The 21,879-nt window shown below is 39.3% G+C and overlaps 1 protein-coding gene across 1 annotated transcript in view; it reads left to right on the top strand.

Moving 5' to 3' along the window:
• Positions 1-21,879, top strand: part of SCP2 (sterol carrier protein 2) — a gene marked incomplete at its 3' end in the record, with an annotated part of 82,856 nt that overhangs the window by 20,224 nt on the left and 40,753 nt on the right. The window contains exons 6-10 of the mRNA XM_084242917.1: positions 5,170-5,233; positions 6,235-6,321; positions 8,446-8,596; positions 17,587-17,734; positions 18,655-18,762. Coding sequence (XP_084099043.1) covers positions 5,170-5,233; positions 6,235-6,321; positions 8,446-8,596; positions 17,587-17,734; positions 18,655-18,762 — 558 coding nt within the window. The remainder of the gene's footprint in view (positions 1-5,169; positions 5,234-6,234; positions 6,322-8,445; positions 8,597-17,586; positions 17,735-18,654; positions 18,763-21,879) is intronic.

Raw genomic sequence — 21,879 nt, forward strand, 5'->3', positions numbered from 1 at the left:
CAGAAGGAGAGGAGAGAGATGTAGGAACAGAGAAAATATTCAAGGAAATAATTGAAGAGAACTTCCCAACCGTGAAGAAGGAGCTGAAAATTGATATACAAGAAGCAAGAACACCAAACTTTCATGACGAAAGGAAAAATACAGCAAGACACATAATAGTAAAGCTCCCAAGAATCCAAGACAAGGAAAAAATAATGAAGCTGACAAGAGGGAAGAAACCGATAACATTCAAAGGAAAACCAATCAGACTGACATCAGACTTCTCCGAAGAAACACTACGGGCAAGGAGAGAGTGGAGGGACATAGTCAACAGACTCCAAGAAAACAGATGCCAACCAAGAATACTTTATCCCGCAAAGCTCTCCTTCCTCTATGAAGAAAGAATAAGGACCTTCCCAGACAAACAGAAACTCTGGAATTTCATTACGACTAAACCCCCACACCAAAAAATACTACAAGGAGTCCTAAAGCCAGAATCTCAGAGGGGCGAATAACAACGAAAGAAGGCCAAAAAAAAAAAAGAAGTTATTAAAAGAATAAATAAATAAAATCAAAGGAAAGGCAAACACAATGGCAAATACAGATGCTAACATATATATCAATATTAACTCTAAATGTAAATGGACTAAACTCTTCAATAAAAAGACACAGAGTCGCAGGCTGGATTAAGAAACAAAACCCAACCTTTTGCTGTCTCCAGGAAACACATTTAGCTACAAAAGATAAAAATAGACTCAAAATTAAAGGATGGAAAACAATCCTACAAGCAAACGGACCAAAAAAGAAAGCAGGAACAGCTATACTTATATCAGATAAAACAGGTTTCAAACTCAAAAAGATAAATAGACCCCAACGGTCACTACATTATGATCAAGGGGACAATACTTCAAGAAGAAATATCACTCATTAACATATATTCACCAAACGAAGGAGCACCAAAATATATCAGACAACTATTGTCATCTTTGAAAACAGACATCAGAGAAAACACATACGTAGTGGGAGACTTCAACACACCACTATCAACAATGGATAGATCAACGAGACAAAAAATAAGTAAAGACACTAAAGCTCTAAATAAGGATCTGGAGCGCTTGGGCTTAACAGACATCTATAGAACACTTAACCCAAAAAAATCTGAGTACACATTTTTCTCAAGCGCACACGGATCATTCTCCAGGATCGATCACATACTGGGACACAAGACAAACATCAACAGATACACCAAGATTGAAATCATACCAACCATCTTTTCTGGCCATGAAGACATCATACTAGAAATAAACCATAAAAAGAAGGCAAGGAACTCTCCTACCTCATGGAGATTGAAAACCACACTACTGGAAGACCACTGGATTAATGAGGAGATCAAAGAAGAAATTAAAAAAATTCTTTGAATTGAATGACAAGGAGGACACCAATTCCCTAAATGTATGGGATGCAGCAAAAGCAGTAAGAGGAAAATATATAGCAAGAGGCTCCCATCAAGAAACAAGAAAGAACTCAAAGACACAACCTAATCTTGAAGCTCAAAGAGCTAGAAAAAAAACAACAAAAAAAAACCCCAAAACCAGTAGAAGAAAAGGAATAATAAAAACCAAAGCAGAAATAAATGAAATCGAAACTAAAAAAACAATCCAAAAGGTCAATGAAACCAAGAGCTGGTTCTTCGAAAAAATAAATAAAATAGACAAACCTCTAGCCAGGCTCACAAGGGAAAAAATGGAGAAAGCACAAATAAATAGGATCATAAATGAAAGAGGAGAATTCACAACAGACACAGCAGAAATCAAAAGAATAATCAGTAACTACTATGAACAGTTATATGGAAACAAGTTCAACAATCTAGAGGAGATGGACAAATTCCTACAACTCTACAATCACCCAAAGCTAGATAAAGAAGAAATAGAACACCTAAACAGACCAATTACAAGCAGCAAAATTGAAATGGTAATCAAAAACCTCCCCAAAAACAAAAGCCCAGGACCTGATGGATTTACAAATGAATTCTACCAAACATTCAGAGACGAATTAGTGCCTATCCTTCACAAACTCTTCCAAAAAATTGAGAAGGAAGGGATAATACCAAACACGTTCTATGAAGCCAACATTACAGTAATACCAAAACCAAACAAGGACAACACAAAAAAAGAAAACTACAGGCCAATCTCCCTAATGAACACTGATGCAAAAATCCTCAATAAAATTTTAGCTATCAAAATCCAACAATGTAGCCATAAGATAATTCACCACGACCAAGTAGGATTCATTCCAGGGACACAAGGATGGTTCAACATCCGAAAATCAATCAACGTTATCCAACACATCAACAAAAAGAAATATAAAAACCATATGATGATATCAATAGATGCTGAGAAAGCTTTTGACAAAGTGTTACACCCATTCATGATAAAAGCCCTTGAAATTCTTGGGATACAAGGAACATACCTCAACATCATAAAGGCCATATATAACAAGCCAAAAGCCAGTATCATTCTCAATAGTGAAAAGCTGAAAGCAATTCCATTAAGATCTGGAACAAGACAAGGATGTCCACTCTCACCACTGCTTTTCAATATAATACTGGAAGTCCTAGCCAGAGCAATAAGACAAGAGAAAGACATACAAGGAATCCTAATAGGAAAAGAGGAAGTCAAACTATTACTATTTGCAGATGATATGATAATATACATAGAGAACCCCAAAAACTCCACCGAAAAACTAATTCAACTCATCAATCAGTTCAGTAAAGTGGCAGGATACAAAATCAACACGCAAAAGTCAGTAGCCTTCCTATACACAAACAATAAATCTGAAGAAGAAGAAATCAAAAACACCATCCCTTTCATTATCAAAACAAAAAAAAAATCAAATACTTGGGAATAAATCTAAGAAAAGAGGTAAAGGACCTATACAAAGAAAACTATAAAACACTGTTAAAAGAAATAGAAGACACAAAGAAATGGAAAGGCATCCCCTGCTCATGGAGTGGAAGAATAAACATTATTAAAATGGCCATCCTACCAAAAGCAATATACAGATTCAATGCTATTCCAATCAAAATTTCAATGTCATTCTTCAAAGAAATAGAACAATTATTGATGAAATTCATATGGAATCACCAAAAACCCCGAATAGCCAAAGCTCTCCTGAAAAAAAAAAAGAAGGGAATGGAGGCATCACACTCCCAGACTTCAAACTAGACTACAAAGCCATAATCATCAAAACTGCATGGTATTGGAACAAGAGCAGACACACAGACCAATGGAATCGAATAGAAAATCCAGAAATAAACCCACAGATTTATGGTCAACTATTCTTTGACAAAGGAGCAAACAATATGCATTGGAGCAAAGAAAGTTTGTTCAATAAATGGTGCTGGGAAAACTGGGTTGCTACATGCAAAAGAATGAAGCTTGACTACTACCTCACACCATACACAAAAACAAACTCAAAATGGATTAAAGAACTAGACATAAGACCTGAAACCATAAAATACATATACATAGAAGGAAATATAGGCAAAACACTACATGATATGCACATCAAAGATATCTTTACAGACACATCACCCAAAGCAGTGAGAGTGAAGGCAAAGATAAACAGCTGGGACTACATCAAATTAAAGAGCTTCTGCACAGCAAAATACACAATAACAAAAACAGAGAAACCCCACCGACTGGGAGAAAATTTTTGCAACCAACACTAATGATAATGGACTGATCACAAAAATCTGCAAAGAGCTGATGAGACTCAACAAAAACAAAGAAAATAATCCAGTCAAAAAATGGGCAGAAGAGCTAAAAAGAAACTTCTCTGAAGAGGAAATGCAAATGGCCAACAGGCATATGAAAAAATGTTCAACATCACTTGTAATCAGGGAAATGCAAATCAAAACTACCATGAGATACCATCTTACACCAGTGAGAATGGCACATATTAAAAAAAACTAGGGCCTCCCCGGTGGTGCAGCGGTTGAGCGCTGGGTTGCGAAGCTGCCTGCAGCCTCTGCAGCGCTGGTTCAATCCCCGGCTGCTCCCCGGCCACCGGAGGAGGGTCCCACATGGCGCGCAGACCTCTCCTGCCGCCCGCTGCTCCCCTCAGCAGTGTACTTCGGTCCTTCTGCCTGTTCTGCTCCCTGCTCTGGCTCTGGTGAATTCTCTCACCCTCCCGCGCTTCTGACTGTACCCAGTGCTTGTATAAATAAATAATAAATAAATCTTTAAAAAAAAAAAAAAAACTAGCAACAACATATGTTGGCGAGGATGTGGAGAAAAAGGAACTCTCCTGCACTGTTGGTGGGAGTGCTAACTGGTCCAACCACTATGGAGAGCTGGGTGGAGATTTCTTGACCTACTAAACAGAGCTTCCATATGATCCAGCAATTCCACTCCTAGGTATTTACCCAAAGGACACAGAAACATCAATTCCAAAGAGCACCTGCACCTCTATGTTTATAGCAGCACTGTTTACAATAGCTGAGCTTTGGAAACAACCCAAATGCCCAAAAATAGATGACTGGATCAAGAAGATGTGCTACATATACACCATGGAATATTACTCAGCATTCAAAAAAGATAAACACATGCAATTTGCAGCAACATGGATGGCACTGGAAGGAATCATGCTCAGCAAAATAAGCCAGAAAGAAAAAGAAAAATACCGGATGGTCTCACTCATAGCAGGAATCTAGAAAACTTAAATAAGGGACCAGGAAAAAGAATAAGTATAAGAAAGTAAAAATCAAAATCAACAAACAACTATGAAACAGAGACACTCTATGGGGGGTGGGGGGCGGGGAGGGGAGGTATTGGGGTTAAAATAAGGGGGTGGCAATTGTATGGGGAATATAAAAATAAAATTTATAGTAAAAAAATAAATTAATGAAAAAATTAAAAAAAATGGAACCCAAGTTATACTGGATAGAATAGGCTAATTTGAGCTATTTTTATAGTATATTCTTATTAGTTAATTCAATTTGTTAAATATGCCCACGTTTAATTATAAGGAAATATTGTGTGAGGGATCAGGGTTGAAGTTTTCAATGCTGATCTCTATACTCAGGGAAAATGTCAGAATTTTTAGCAGGATGCTGAATATGATTGCAATATTTGTTGATTAACACCAGGGGAAAAAACACCCAATAATGAATGTTTACTTTCTCTATAGGAACAAAACCTGAACACTTTGCAAAAATTGGATGGAAAAATCATAAACATTCTGTTAATAACCCGTAAGTATTCCTGAAATATGAAATAGTGAAAAACTGGATTACTCTGCTGTGTGTGTACAACTTTAAACTAGCAAATGCAAGACTTCAGAGATATAACTAGAATTTTTTTTTCATATGAAAGCCTTGTGCTAAAGTAAACTTGACTGATTTTCTACTTTTTGGCGGGGGAGTTGTTTCTGTCACTAACCACCAGAGTTAATGCAGATCCCAGGAATTTAAGGACTCAGTCCTTTGCCACAGTGCACTCACTTCAGAAGCCAGCAGCAAGTAGGGTCTAGGACATCTGCACTTCTGATCAACTGACTGTCAATTTGGAGATTCCTGTGACCCTTTCAGGTTTGATAAATCTCTAGAATGACTTGCAGAATTCAGGAAAGTTTTGTACTTGCAACTTCAGTGTTATTCCAAAGGTTACAACTCAGAGTTAAATGAAAAGGCATATAGGATCAGGTCTGGTAGGGTTCTGGTTGTAGTACTTCCTCCATTTTCTCTCCCCAGAGCAAATTATCCTCTTTAATGTATCAAGGTACTCACCAACCAGGAATCTCCATCAGGCTTCAGTATCCAGTTTTTATGAAGCTTCATGATATAGGCATGTCTGATTAAATCATTGACCACAGGGTTGAACACAATCTCAGGCACCCTCTTCTCTCCAGAGGTCAAATTGACTCAGAAGTCCTAGCCCTATATTCACATTGTTGGTCATTCTGGTGACCAGCCCTGCCTCTCACCTTCCCCTCCCCACACAAGGAGTCTACCAGGAGTCACCTTGTTAGCATAACAGGGACACTTCTATCTCTTAGGGAACTCCAAGGGTTTCCATGACAGAAACCCAGGACAAAAATTAGGCTTTTTAAAAATTATATAACATGTGATATTTTGAAGTTAGGCTTTTGTAAAAAATTCATTTTAAAAGACATTTATTATAGGTTGAAATTGCTCATGCAAGTCTGTCTCTTGGCTGTGGAAAGAATATTTACATTTACTTAATTTGTATTTAGGTATTCCCAGTTCCAAAAGGAATACACTTTAGATGAAGTGAAGACATCACGACAAGTTTATGATTTTTTGACTATCTTACAATGTTGGTAAGAAAAACACATTTTAATATATATTTTTTAAATTTATTTATTTATTTTATGCAAGCACTGGATACAGTCAGAAGCACGGGAGGGTGAGAGAATTCACCAGAGTCAGAGCGGGGAGCTGAACAAGCAGACAGACGGAGGACACTGCTGAGGGGAGCAGCAGGCAGCAGGAGAGGTCTGCGTGCCATGTGGGACCCTTGCCTGTGGCCAGGGATCAAACTGGCGCTGCAGAGGCTGCAGGCAGCTTTGCAGCCCAGTGCTCAACCGCTGCACCACTGGGGAGGCCCCATTTTAATATTTAATAGAAACATCTGGATATATATTATCTGTATCTGCTTTTATAGAACTTTACCTCCATAGTCCTCACTCTGGAGTGAGTTCCTTTACTTCTTACTTCTGCCTAAAGACAGTCTCTTCTCTTGGAAAACTACATATTTTACTTCCTTTTCTTGTGACTTCAGCCTACGTTGTTTTAATTGCATTTATTTATTTACATGTGACTTAGGAGATAATAGAGTCCAAAGATTTTTCTCTTGAGCATTTTGTTTATTGTGAGGAAGTTTTACTCTTTTATTATAGCTAAGAGTAAAGGAAAAAGGAAATAAGTAATACTGTAATTGTAATAATAGTTGCATTTTGAAAATTGCCTGACAAACTATCTCCTAGAAGAATGAGTTATTACTACGTATCTCCTTTCTGTCTCTAGTTAACATGTGGCTATTCCCTGAAGATACTGGCTAGATAGGATTCAAGTGAACAAGTATGATCAGCTTTTATCTATTGCAATATGAGGTTCTGGACATTTATAAAGTCCAGCTGAACTCATAGAAGGTTTCTTCTGTTTGCTACCTTTTACAACTTGCTCTAAGGAAAAAATCTATTTTGAAGACCTCTCAAGAGTCTAACCAAATCATGAACTTTGTAGTGTCCTCTATTCTATCCTTTCCTAGTTTCCAAAAGATTCCAAGATTGAGTTATTTGGGAGAGAGTATAGCTGGAAATCCTAGGGTTGGTCTGTTTGTTGCTGCCAAAACTCAATGAGCAGAGACAGAAATTGAATCTATAAGGTGTGCTTTATTGTCATAATGGCAGCAGTCTGAGAGAATGGTGGATATGTTACTCTCAAAAAAGAAAGACATTCTGACATCTTATCTCAAGCTGACCTTCTTTCTAGTGAACTAAACAAAGATTCTTCACCATATGTGAATGGCCCATCACAACAACCCATCATGGTTGGTGTCCCTGGTGTTCATCATGTTTAGCCCTCAGAGTTAGTTGTTCCCTCCTTGGTTATCTTGACCCAGTTACATCCTGGTTTTCTCTGCTTGCCATCATCGGCAAAGGAATCTCAGTTCAAAAAAAAAGTTTTAATTCAAAGAGGACAGATCATTAATCATACAGTATTTGTGCACAGCTGCGCTGTGTGTGTTTGTGCAGATTCCTATACTAGGTATGGTGTCCTTCCCTTCCTTCCTAGCTCCCTATCAATAGCAGAGTTGGACCTAATTAGACCTATAGTAGGAATAACCTTGTGGACTCTTCAGAAGTCACCAGAAGATGACTTATGTATCTGCAGAGGCAAATCTGGGATTCTTTGCAATAAGAATTTTTTTTTTAAAGATTTATGTATTTCTACAAGAACTGGGGTACAGGTCAGAGGTGCAGGAGGGTGAGAGAATTCACCAGAGACAGAGCGGGGAGCAGAACAAGCAGACGGACCGAAGTACACTGCTGAGGGGAGCAGCAGGCAAGACAGGAGAGGTCTGCCGTGCCATGTGGAAATCTCCCTGGCCGGCCGAGAGTTGAACCTGCACTGCAGAGGCTGCGGACAGCTTCACAGCTCTGCGCTCTACCCGCTGCGCCACCAGGGAGGCCCCTGCAATAAGAACTTTTTTGGGAGAGATTTTTACTTAGAAATCAAGCAGTGACTGACAGCATTTAAGTTCTTGATAGAAGTTCAGTGCCCAAATAGGAAACGTCTGTAATATTTAACTATAGATAGCCCATAGAGGATAATCCAATGAATAGCAAGTGTGCGTAGTCTTTTTTCCAGAAAAAATTCTTGCTCTGAATCCTAGGATTGATGTGGACCAGGTGTAAATAATGATTTTTACCTCCTCTTAGCCCCACTTCAGATGGTGCTGCAGCAGCAGTTTTGGCTAGTGAAGCATTTGTACGGAACAATGATTTACAATCCAAAGCTGTGGAAATTGTGGCACAAGAGATGGTGACTGATTTTCCAAGTTCATTTAAAGGAAACAGCATTATTAAAATGGTATGTCCTGAGAGCCTGTTCTGTTAACAAATTGTGGAACTTCTGTTTAAAATTTCAAAGTGACATCATGTTGTCTTCAGATCTGAAAATAATTTACTTGAAAAAATTGGTCTAGAAAATTTAATTTTATAACTCACTTTAAGGGAAAATACCTGATGAGAACATGTGCTACTTATGATAGTGTTGGGCATATAACTTTTAACTAACTAGATGTGCTATTTATTTTTACTTTGAGTTAACTAAATATGCCAAGAACTATAATTTTACAGAGTTACAAAGATGTTTTCAGGGAACTTTCTTGTACTTAAAAAGAAAATCCTGATTGAAGATTGAGACAAAATAGAGAAAATAAAAAAGATGAAAATGCAGACCTAGAGTTAGTTGACTATTACATCTATAAAAATATGTATGCATGTGTACATATACAAGGATACATAAAAAATCATATGAAAAATTATAGTTTGCAAAATTGTTTTACAACAATGCTTTGAATTTGAAAATATCCCTATAGAAAGCTAGGATATAGCAGAGATGGAGCTTATTCTCAAGTTTTTGAATTATAGTACATTTTCCATTATACTATAATTTTGTTCAACTTCGAGAAAAGTTGAGCTTGTTTGTTATTATTAAGACCAAAGAGGTATTAAGAATGTGAATTTTGGAAAAATGGTTTGGACCTCCCTGGTGGACTAGGGGTTAAGTCTCAGTGCTATCACCACAATGGCCCACGTCCTGACTTTGATTCCTGGCTAGGGAACTTAACCCACAGGATGCATCAGACCTTTCCTGTCTTGCCGCTACTCCCCTTAGCAGTGTATCTCAGTAAAAATCCTCCTTCTCTGCCCCACATTCTGTCTCTGGTGAATCCTCTCATCCGCCACACACCTCTGGCCTACACCCCAGTTCTTTTTTTTAATTTTTTTTTTTTTTTACGCATACAAGAACTGGGCATAGGGCCTCCCCTGGTGGCACAACGGTTGAGTGCTGGGCTGCGAAGCTGCCTGCAGCCTCTGCAGCGCCGGTTTGATCCCCGGCCACCGGAGAGGGTCTCACATGGCGCAACAGACCTCTCCTGCCGTGCCCGCTACTCCCCTCAGCAGTGTATTTCGTCAGTCTGCCTGTTCTGTTCCCCACTGTGGCTCTGGTGAATTCTCTCACCCTCCTGCGCTTCTGACTGTACCCAGTGCTTGTATAAATAAATAAATAAATCTTTAAAAAAAAAAAAAACAACACTGGGTATAGACCAGAGGTGTGGAGGGTGAGAGGATTCCCCAGAGACAAAGTGGGGAGCAGAACAAGCAGATCTACTGAAATACACTGCTGAGGGGAGCAGCAGGCAAGATAGGAATGGTCTGCTGTGCCATGTGGGCTAGCTCCCTGGCTGGGGATCAAACTCATGCTGCAGTGGCTGGCAATAGCTTGATAGCACTGAGACTTTAACCCCTATGCCACCAGGGAGGCCCATCACCCCAGTTCTTCTATGCATAAATAAATAAATAAAATCTAAAAAAAAAAAAAGAAAAACGGTTTAAAATCCTATATAATCTAAAAGGTGGGGGCGGAGCAACATGGCGGCGAGGAGACGCTGCGAGTAAGATCTCCCATTAAAAAAAGTTAATAGGGAGGAAAAGCGGCAGGTCCCAGTGAGAACTGGGACACGGAAGATAAACGGACGACTCCAGCAAACTACCCGAAGAAGAAAGTGGCCATAAAAGAGGACCAGAAGGGAAGAAAGCGCAGAACCCTGCTCCCCTCCCCCGCCCACAGAGTCGGCACTCTCTGACCGGCAGAGAGGAGGAAAACAACAAACCAAAACGGCCAACAAGAACAAACTACGCAGCAAGCGGGACTGGGAGTGGAAAGGAACTATTGCAGCCACCACACCCTGTGAACGGGAGCTGTGGAGAACCCTGCAGGATTCGCCGCGGAGGTGAGCGAACAGCTCCGGGCGCCATTAGAGAAGAACAAAGACCCCGGGAGACCCGCACACAGCCCGGGCTGCCGGTAAGCTTGCGCGGAAAAGCGGCGCGCTCGGCGTGCTTGAAAAGCAAATGCAGACCGGGATCGCGGCTGCCCAGGTCCCCGCGCATGCGACCTAGGCTTGCGGGGAGATGCGCGGAGGCCCTCCTCACTGAGGTGAAAGTCCCTCACTGAGTGAGCAGGAACCAGGCGCCAGGCACTGAAAGTCCCTCACTGAGTGAGCAGGAACCAGGCGCCCAGGCACGGGAGCTGGGTGCAAAAGGCGCCATTCCCGCGCCACTGAACTGGGCTACAGCCCGCCTCCTGGAACTGAGGGCTTTGAACTGAGACCCGGGGCACGAAATTCGGGGCGTGGGTTCTCCACGACGGTGGGGCACAAGGCAGACACAGCACCCCAAAGCTGTTGAGGTTTACCCTACCATTCCCACTCTGTTCCCTGTCCCACGGGGTGGGGGGAGGCGAAAAACAGCCCCCCAAGGACAATAGGAGAGATCTCTGGCGCCACCTAGCGACCAGAAAAAAAAAGTCACTAACACCCCATAGAACAGGAAATTTCTTAAGACTGCTTGAAAAGGGCAGAAGGCTTCTGGAGGACCCAGTGGCCAGCTGGGAAGTTAGCCCACGCCAGGCCCCTTCCGACCAGCAGTCTGAGCCCACAGAGGGAGCAGGCACCCACGTCCGGGGCAGACTGGGTGCGCAGAAGAGTGTGCCTGAAACCGGAGGCGCAGGGACTGCATCCCGCTTCGCCATTTTAGAACAGGGACATTTCTTCAGTAAAAACTGCCTAAAACCAGCGGAAAGCTCCTCCAGAAGCCAGAGATGGCTCCTGGAGGAGCCAGAGGGGAGCGGAGAAGTTCACCCAAGATGCCAGCCAGTCCGAGCAACACAGTGTCCCAATGCATACGACAAATTAGAAAACAGACAGTAGGGAGCAGAAGAACCACACGCAACCTAACAACTCCTCAGGAAAGAAGCACACCACAAAAAGAAAACCACTCCCCAGATTGCAACGACAGCAACTTGGAAGAACTTCTGAGCCTTCCAGAAAGAGAATTTAAAATTGCCATGATTAAAAAAGTGATAGAAGTCATAAAGGAAAACAATGATCAGAAGAAGGAAATTGAGTCCCTAAAGAGGGAAAACAATGGTCAGAAGAATGAAATTGAGTCCCTAAAGAGGGAAGTAAAAGAAATGCAGGAGATCAAAGAATTAATGGAGGAACTAAAGAATTCTGGGAAAAGCAATGAAAGCAGAATAGATGAAATGGAAGAACGAATAAATACTCTTGAAGACACAGAAATAAAAAGAACCAAAACAGAAAAGGAAAGAGAAGTACGAAGGAAAAAGAACAAAGAAAGACTTAGGGAACTATCTGACTCCATGAGGAAAGGAAATATAAGAGTTATAGGAATCCCAGAAGGAGAGGAGAGAGATGTAGGAACAGAGAAAATATTCCAGGAGATAATTGAAGAGAACTTCCCAAATGCGAAGAAGGAGCTGAAAATTGATATACAAGAAGCAAGAAGAACACCAAACTTCCACGACGAAAGGAATAACACAGCAAGACACATAATAGTAAAGCTCCCAACAATCCAGGACAAGGAAAAAATAATGAAGCTGACAAGAGGGAAGAAACAGATAACATTCAAAGGAAAACCAATCAGGCTGACATCAGACTTCTCTGAAGAAACACTACGGGCAAGGAGAGAGTGGAGGGACATAGTTAACAGACTCTAAGAAAACAGATGCCAACCAAGAATACTCTATCCCGCAAAGCTCTCTTTCCTCCATGAAGAAAGAATAAGGACCTTCCCAGACAAAGAGAAACTCCGGAATTTCATTACGACTAAACCCCCACTCCAAAAATACTACAAGGAATCCTAAAGCCAGAACCTCAGAGGGACGAATAACAACGAAAGAAGACCAAAAAAAAAAAAAAGTTATTAAAAGAATAAATAAATAAAATCAAAGAAAAGACAAACACAATGGCAAATACAGATGCTAACATATCAATATTAACTCTAAATGTAAATGGACTAAACTCTTCAATAAAAAGACAGAGAGTTGCAGCCTGGATTAAGAAACAAAACCCAACCTTTTGCTGTCTCCAGGAAACACATTTAGCTACAAAAGATAAAAATAGACTCAAAATTAAAGGATGGAAAACAATCCTACAAGCAAACGGACCAAAAAAGAAAGCAGGAACAGCTATACTTATATCAGATAAAACAGGTTTCAAACTCAAAAAGATAAAGAGACCCCAACGGTCACTACATTATGATCAAGGGGACAATACTTCAAGAAGAAATATCACTCATTAACATATATTCACCAAACGAAGGAGCACCAAAATATATCAGACAACTATTGTCATCTTTGAAAACAGACATCAGAGAAAACACATACGTAGTGGGAGACTTCAACACACCACTATCAACAATGGATAGATCAACAAGACAAAAAATAAGTAAAGACACTAAAGCTCTAAATAAGGACCTAGAGCATTTGGGCTTAACAGACATCTATAGAACACTAAACCCAAAAAAAATGGAGTACACATTTTTCTCAAGCGCACACGGATCATTCTCCAGGATCGATCACATACTGGGACACAAGACAAACATCAACAGATACACCAAGATTGAAATCATACCAACCATCTTTTCTGACCACGAAGGCATCAAACTAGAAATAAACCATAAAAAGAAGGCAAGGAACTATCCTACCTCATGGAGATTAAAAACCACACTACTGGAAGACCACTGGACTAACGAGGAGATCAAAGAAGAAATTAAAAAATTCTTTGAATTGAATGACAAGGAGGACACCAATATCCTAAATGTATGGGATGCAGCAAAAGCAGTAATAAGAGGAAAATATATAGCAATAGAAGCTCACATCAAGAAACAAGAAAGAACTCAAAGAAACAACCTAATCTCGAAGCTCAAAGATCTAGAAAAAGAACAACAAAAAAACCCCAAAACCAGTAGAAGAAAAGAAATAATAAAACCAAAGCAGAAATAAATGAAATTGAAACTAAAAAAACAATCCAAAAGATCAATGAAACCAAGAGCTGGTTCTTTGAAAAAATAAATAAAATAGACAAACCCCTAGCCAGGCTCACAAAGGAAAAAAGGGAGAAAGCACAAATACACAGGATCATAAATGAAAGAGGAGAAATCACAACGGACACAGCAGAAATCAAAAGAATAATCAGGGCCTCCCCGGTGGCGCAGCGGTTGAGCGCTGGGTTGCGAAGCTGCCCGCGCCTCTGTGGCGCCGGTTCGATCCCCGGCTGCTCCCCAGCCACAGGAGGAGGGTCCCACATGGCGCGCAGACCTCTCCTGCCGCCCGCTGCTCCCCTCAGCAGTGTACTTCGGTCCTTCTGCCTGCTCTGCTCCCCGCTCTGGCTCCGGTGAATTCTCTCACCCTCCTGCGCTTCTGACTGTACCCAGTGCATGTGTAAACAAAACAAACAAACAAACAAATAAATAAATAAATAAAAACATGCCTCTATTTAAAAAAAAAAAAAAGAATAATCAGTAACTACTATGAACAGTTATATGGAAACAAGTTCAACAATCTAGAGGAGATGGACAAATTCTTACAACTCTACAATCACCCAAAGCTAGATAAAGAAGAAATAGAACACCTATACAGACCAATTACAATTAGCGAAATTGAAATGGTAATCAAAAACCTCCCCAAAAACAAAAGCCCAGGACCTGATGGATTTACAAATGAATTCTACCAAACATTCAGAGACGAATTAGTGCCTATCCTTCACAAACTCTTCCAAAAAATTGAGAAGGAAGGGACAATACCAAACACGTTCTATGAAGCCAATATTACACTAATGCCAAAACCGAATAAGGACAACACAAAAAAGGAAAACTACGGGCCAATCTCCCTAATGAACACTGATGCAAAAATCCTCAATAAAATTTTAGCTATCAGAATACAACAATGTATCCATAAGATAATTCACCACGACCAAGTAGGATTCATTCCAGGGACACAAGGATGGTTCAACATCCGAAAATCAATCAACGTTATCCAACACATCAACAAAAAGAAATATAAAAACCATATGATGATATCAATAGATGCTGAGAAAGCTTTCGACAAAGTGCAACACCCATTCATGATAAAAGCCCTTGAAATTCTTGGGATACAAGGAACATACCTCAACATCATAAAGGCCATCTATGACAAGCCAACAGCCAGTATCATTCTCAATGGTGAAAAGCTGAAAGCAATTCCATTAAGATCTGGAACAAGACAAGGATGTCCACTCTCACCACTGCTTTTCAATATAATACTGGAAGTCCTAGCCAGAGCAATAAGACAAGAGAAAGACATCCAAGGAATCCAAATAGGAAAAGAAGAAGTCAAACTATTATTATTTGCAGATGATATGATAATATACATAGAGAACCCCAAAATCTCCACAGAAAAACTAATTCAACTCATCAATCAATTCAGTAAAGTGGCAGGATACAAAATCAACACGCAAAAGTCAGTAGCCTTCCTATACACAAACAATAAATCTGAAGAAGAAGAAATCAAAAAAACCATCCCTTTTATTATCGAAACAAAAAAAATCAAATATTTGGGAATAAATCTAACAAAAGAGGTAAAGGACCTATACAAAGAAAACTATAAAACACTGTTAAAAGAAATAGAAGAAGACACAAAGAAATGGAAAGACATCCCCTGCTCATGGATTGAAGAATAAACATTATTAAAATGGCCATCCTACCAAAAGCAATATACAGATTCAATGCTATTTCAATCAAAATTTCAATGTCATTCTTCAAAGAAATAGAACAATTATTGATGAAATTCATATGGAATCACCAAAAACCCCGAATAGCCAAAGCTCTACTGAAAAAAAAAGAAGGAAATGGAGGCATCACACTCCCAGACTTCAAACTATACTACAAAGCCATAATCATCAAAACTGCATGGTATTGGAACAAGAACAGACATACAGACCAATGGAATCGAATAGAAAATCCAGAAATAAACCCACAGATTTATGGTCAACTAATGTTTGACAAAGGAGCAAAGACTATGCATTGGAGCAAAGAAAGTTTGTTCAATAAATGGTGCTGGGAAAACTGGGTCGCTACATGCAAAAGAATGAAGCTTGACCACTACCTCACACCATACACAAAAATCAACTCAAAATGGATTAAAGAACTAGACATAAGACCTGAAACCATAAAATACATAGAAGGAAATATAGGCGAAACACTACGGGATTTGCACATCAAAGACATCTTTACAGACACATCACCCAAAGCAGTGATAGTGAAGGCAAAGATAAACAGCTGGGTCTACATCAAATTAAAGAGCTTCTGCACAGCAAAAGAGACAATAACAAAAACAAAGAGAAACCCCACCAACTGGGAGAACATTTTTGCACCCAACACTAATGATAAAGGACTGATCACAAAAATCTGCAAAGAGCTGATGAGACTCAGCAACAACAAAGAAAATAATCCAGTCAAAAAATGGGCAGAAGAGCTAAAAAGAAACTTCTCTGAAGAGGAAATGCAAATGGCCAACAGACATATGAAAAAATGTTCAACATCACTTGTAATCAGGGAAATGCAAATCAAAAAACTACCATGAGATACCATCTCACACCAGTGAGAATGGCACATATTAAAAAAACTAGCAACAACAAATGTTGGCGAGGGTGTGGAGAAAAAGGAACTCTTCTGCACTGTTGGTGGGAGTGCAAACTGGTCCAACCACTATGGAGAGCTGTGTGGAGATTTCTGGACCTACTAAACATAGAGCTTCCATATGATCCAGCAATTCCACTCCTAGGTATTTACCCAAAGGACACAGAAACATCAATTCCAAAGAACACCTGCACCCCTATGTTTATAGCAGCACTATTTACAATAGCTAAGCTTTGGAAACAGCCCAAATGCCCAAAAATAGATGACTGGATCAAGAAGATGTGGTACATATACACCATGGAATATTACTCAGCATTCAAAAAAGATAAACACATGCAATTTGCAGCAAATGGATGGCGTTGGAAGGGATCATGCTCAGCTAAATAAGCCAAAAAGAAAAAGAAAAATACCGGATGGTCTCACTCATAGCAGGAATCTAGAAAACTTAAATAAGGGACCAAGAAAATGAATATAAGAAAGTGAAAATCAAAATCAACAAAAAACTATGAACCAGAGACACTTTTTGGGGGGTGAGGGGCGGGAGGGGAGGGATTGGGGTTAGAATGGGGCGTTTGCAATTGTATGGGGGAATATAAAAATAAAATTTATTATTTAAAAAAAAATAGATGTCTTATCAATATTAGTTCAATCTTCCTAACCATTAATATTCAAAATGGATATAACATCAAGAATTACAGGTAGTCTTCAGTTTATCTATCCCTTACAGCTTATAATAAAATATTAAGTTTAAAACTAAAAAAATAAAAAAATAAATAAAAGGTGATTATATATATATACATATATACACACATATACATCCCCTCATTTTTTAAACTATCTGAATCTAATAATCAGTTGATAAATCTGTGTATTCTTTCATTTGGGCTTTTTGTAATATAGAATTAACTGAGATGTCAATATCTGCGGTCAATTCTCAGCTATTTTGTTATACATATTAATCTCTTACAATCCTTAAATAAAAGTCACAGTTTTTTTTTAAGATTTATTTATTTATGCATACAAGAACTGGGGTACAGGCCAGAGGTGCAGGACAGGGGTGAGAGGATTCACCAGAGACAGAGTGGGGAACAGAACAGGCTGATTGATGGAAATACACTGCTGAGGGGAGCAGTGGGCGAGTCAGGAGAGGTCTGCTGCACCATGTGGGTCACCTCCCTGGCTGGGGACCGAACCCACTCTGCATCTAGCTGCATGATAGCTTCACATTACTGCATCTTAACCTCTTGTGCCACCAGGGAGGCCCCAAAAGTCGCAGTTTTGATGCCCTTAATTTATTTATGGTTTTGGCTTTAGGTTGGATTTGATATGAGTAAAGAAGCTGCCAGGAGGTGCTATATGAAATCTGGCCTAAAACCAACTGATATTGATGTAATAGAACTTCATGATTGCTTTTCTTCCAATGAACTCATTACTTATGAAGCACTGGGACTCTGTCCAGAAGGTATTATCTTAGTTAAGATGCAGATAAACTTTGTAAATTTCACTGATATAATTTTATCTCCATAGTTTCGCAAACCTAAATCCAAATTAAACTCCTGATATTTCCCAAACTTCCTCCTCCTTTAGTCTTCCCCATCTTTCACTTGTTCACACTGGAACATGTAGAATCATTCTGTTTTTTTTCCCCTTTCTTTCTCTCACAATCCTCATTGATCCATCTCTGCATCGTATTGACTGTGTACCTTCAAAATATACCCAAGATAGATTTTATATTACCACTGTTTATTACCACTATCCTTGTCCAGAGCACCATCAGTTCTCATTTACATTATTGTAGTAGTCTCATAACTGGTCTCCCAGCTTCTGCCTCGTCTCCTTTCAGTCTATTCTCTATGCTATAGCTTTAATGATAAAGAATATAGCAATCAGTGTCATTCCTCTGCTCATCTCACTGTGATCTGTCCTCTTTACTCCTTACTCCCATCTCTTTGACCTCTGTTCCTCCGACTCTTTTACATTTCTGTGATTATATTGCCCTCCTTCTTCAGATACTCTAGGGTTGTTCCTAGCCCAGCATCTTTGTTCCATATATCCATATGATTTGCTTCCTCATTCCCTTCAGGTCTTTGACTAAGTATCATCTTCTTATTTTGTGTAAAATGTAATTTCTTCACCCAGAGAGTTCTTAGGAACCAGTAGAAACTGCTCCAGGCAGGAAATGTTCTGAAAATATAAGCCTTTAATACTCAATATGTGTACCTAAATTTTGGAAGTGCTTATATCAATTTGATCTTTATTTGAGCTGTTAAAAAATGTTTATTCCAAGAAATTCTTGGCTATAGTGGAAGTTTTAAAAAGCCAATATAATTTGTCCCAGTTTGTTACTTTTAATAATTGAGGATATTATTTTTCCTTCTAAAGGACAAGGTGGAAAACTGGTTGATAGAGGAGACAATACTTACGGAGGAAAGTGGGTCATAAATCCTAGTGGTGGATTGATTTCAAAGGGACACCCACTGGGAGCTACAGGTAAGACTACATATGGATTTTGTTATAATTTTTGCCATAAGTGTGAATGATTAGACATTGATTTGTCTTTTATTTTTAGTCATTGATTTGAATGAAATATTGTATTCTCTGTACTTGGTAGACGGTGCTTTAAATGTTTAGCTGGACAGCCTGCATCCTGGATCTAAGGGCTTCGGAACTGAGACCCGGGGCACGAAATTCAGGGCATGGGATCCCCACGATGGTGGGGTACAGGGCAGACACAGCACCTGATGCCATTGAGGCTCTCCATGCCACTCCCACTCTGTTTCCCTGGACCCACGGGGTTGGGGGGAGTTGGGCGTGGAGGTGCTCCCCCGCACCTGCCCTCTGTTTCTCAGAGAACCACTGAGAAAAAGCATGGGTCAGCAAGTTCGGATCTCTGGCGCCACCTCCTGACCATAACAAAATCACCAACTAGCTGATTCCCTGTTGGAACTGAGTAAATACAGAGAGAGGAAACTAACTGTAAGGGACAGCACCCAGCAACACATCATCAACACCCTGGTGGAGTTTTGGTCTACCAGTGCTGGTCTCAGTCTGGTAAACAGTTTCCGGCACCCCTAAGGAGCACTCCAAAGAGATGCCTGCCAACACCTGTGGCACAATGTCCCAATGCCTAGAACTAATTAGAAAGCAAACAACAGGGAGAAGAAAAAATATAAATAACCAAGCAAGCCCACAGGAGAACACACCACAAAAAGAAGTACGGTCACCAGACCTCAACAATGACATGGAAGAACTTCTCAGCCTATCAGATAGAGAATTAATGATCATCATGATTAAAAAGCAGAAAGAAAAAAGGAAAAAAATGATTTGAGACAAATAATCACTGAACTGAAAAATGAAATTGAGACCTTAAGAAAGGAAAGAAAAGAAATGCTAGAGATTACTAGAGGAGATAAAGAGCTCTGGGAAAAGCAATGAAAACAGAATCGATGAAATGGAAGAACAGATCAGTACTATCAAAGATACAGAAATATAAAGAGCCAAAAGAGAAAAGGAGAGAGAAGTGCAAATGAAGCAGTATGAGGAGACTCTTAGACAATTATCAGACTCCATGAAGAGAGGAAATGTAAGAGTTATAGGCATTCCAGAAGGTGAGGAGAAAGACAAAGGAACTGAGAAATTATTCAAGGACATAATTGAAGAAAACTTCCCAAGCATGAAATAGGAGATGAATATAGACATACAAGAAGCGAGAAGAACTCCCAATTACCACAATGAAAAGAAAACTACAGCAAGACACCTAATAGTAAAGCTTGCAAGAGTCCAAGACAAGGAAAATATAATGAAACTGGCAAGGGGGAAGAAACAGATAACTTAGAAGGGAAAACCAAACAGGTTAACTTCAGACTTCTCCGAAGAAACATTATGGTCAAGAAGAGAATGGAGTAAGTAACATAATTCAGCAAACTTCAGGACAGCAAATGCAACCAGGAATACTTTACCCTGCAAAGTTCTCCTTCCTCTATGAAGAAAAAATATGGACCTTCTCAGACAAACAGAAACTCCAGAAATTCATTGCAACTAAACCCCCACTCCAAAAAATTCTACAAGAAGTCCTAAAGCCAAAACCAACAGAGGAATGAACAAGAAGAACAGAATAAAGCAAGGAATAAAATCACAAAAAAGACAAACAAAATGACAAACACAGATGCCAATATATCTATTAACTCTAAATGTAAATGGATTAAACTCATCAATAAAAAGACACAGTAGCAGGCTGGATTAAAAAACAAAATGCCACCTTCTGCTGTCTCAGGAAACACATTTAACCACAAAAGATAAACAGATTGAAAGTAAAAGGTTGGAAAACAATCCTACAAGCAAATGGACCAAAAAAGAAGGCAGGGACAGCCATGCTTATATCAGATGAAATAGACTTCAAATTAAAAAAGGTAAAAAGAAACATAGACGGACGCTACATTATGATCAAGGGGGCAATATATCAGGAAGATATAACACTTATCAACATATACTCACCAAATGAAGGGGCACCAAAATATATTAGACAATTATTATCAGCTCTGAAAGCAGACATTAAAGAAAATACATATATAGTGGGAGACTTCAATACCCCATTCTCACCAATGGACAGATCAATGAGACAAAAAATAAAGACACTAGAGCCCTAAATAAAGACATAGAACTCATGGGCTTAACAGACATCTATAGGACACTGCACCCCAAAAAATCTGAGTACACATTTTTCTCAAGTGCACATGGATCATTTTCCAGAATCGATCACATACTGGGCCACAAGACAAACATCAACAGATACATGAACATCAAAATCATTCCAACTATCTTCTCCAATCATAAAGTCATCAAGCTAGAAATAAATCTTGAAAAGAAAACAAGGAACCCTCCCACTTTATGGAGCTTGAAATCCACAGTACTGGAAGACCACTGGACTAATGAGAGGATCAAAGAAGAAATTAAAAAACACTTTGAGTTGAACGACAAGGAGGACACCACTTTCCAGAATGTATGGGATGCAGCAAAAGCAGTAATAAGAGGAAAATATATAGCAATACAGGCTCACATCAACAAACAAGAAAGAACTCAAAGAAACAACCTAATCTCACATCTCAAAGAGCTAGAAAAAACAACCAAAAAAACCCCTAAATGCAGTAGAAGAAAGGAAATAATAAAAATCGAAGCAGAAATAAACAAATTGGAAATTAAAAAAAACAATCCAAAAGATCAATGAAACCAAAAGTTGGTTCTTTGAAAAAATAAACAAAATAGACAAACCTCTAGCCAGGCTCACAAAGAAAAAATGGGAGAAAACACATATAAATAGGTTTACAAATGAAAGAGAAGAAATCACTACAGACTCAGTAGAAATCAAAAGGATAATCGGAGATTACTATGAACACTTATATGCAAACAAATTCAGCAACCTAGAAGAGATGGACAAATTCCTAGAATGATATAATCATCCAAAGCTGGACAAAGAAGGAATAGAGCAACTAAACAGACCAATTACAAGCAGCGAAATTGAGGCAATAATCGAAGCACTCCCCATAAACAAAAGCCCAGGCCCAGATGGCTTCACAAATGAATTCTACCAAATATTCAGCAGTGAATTAG

This window comes from Talpa europaea, assembly GCF_964194135.1.
Source record: "Talpa europaea genome assembly, chromosome: 9".
NCBI classification, from domain to species: Eukaryota; Metazoa; Chordata; class Mammalia; order Eulipotyphla; family Talpidae; genus Talpa; species Talpa europaea.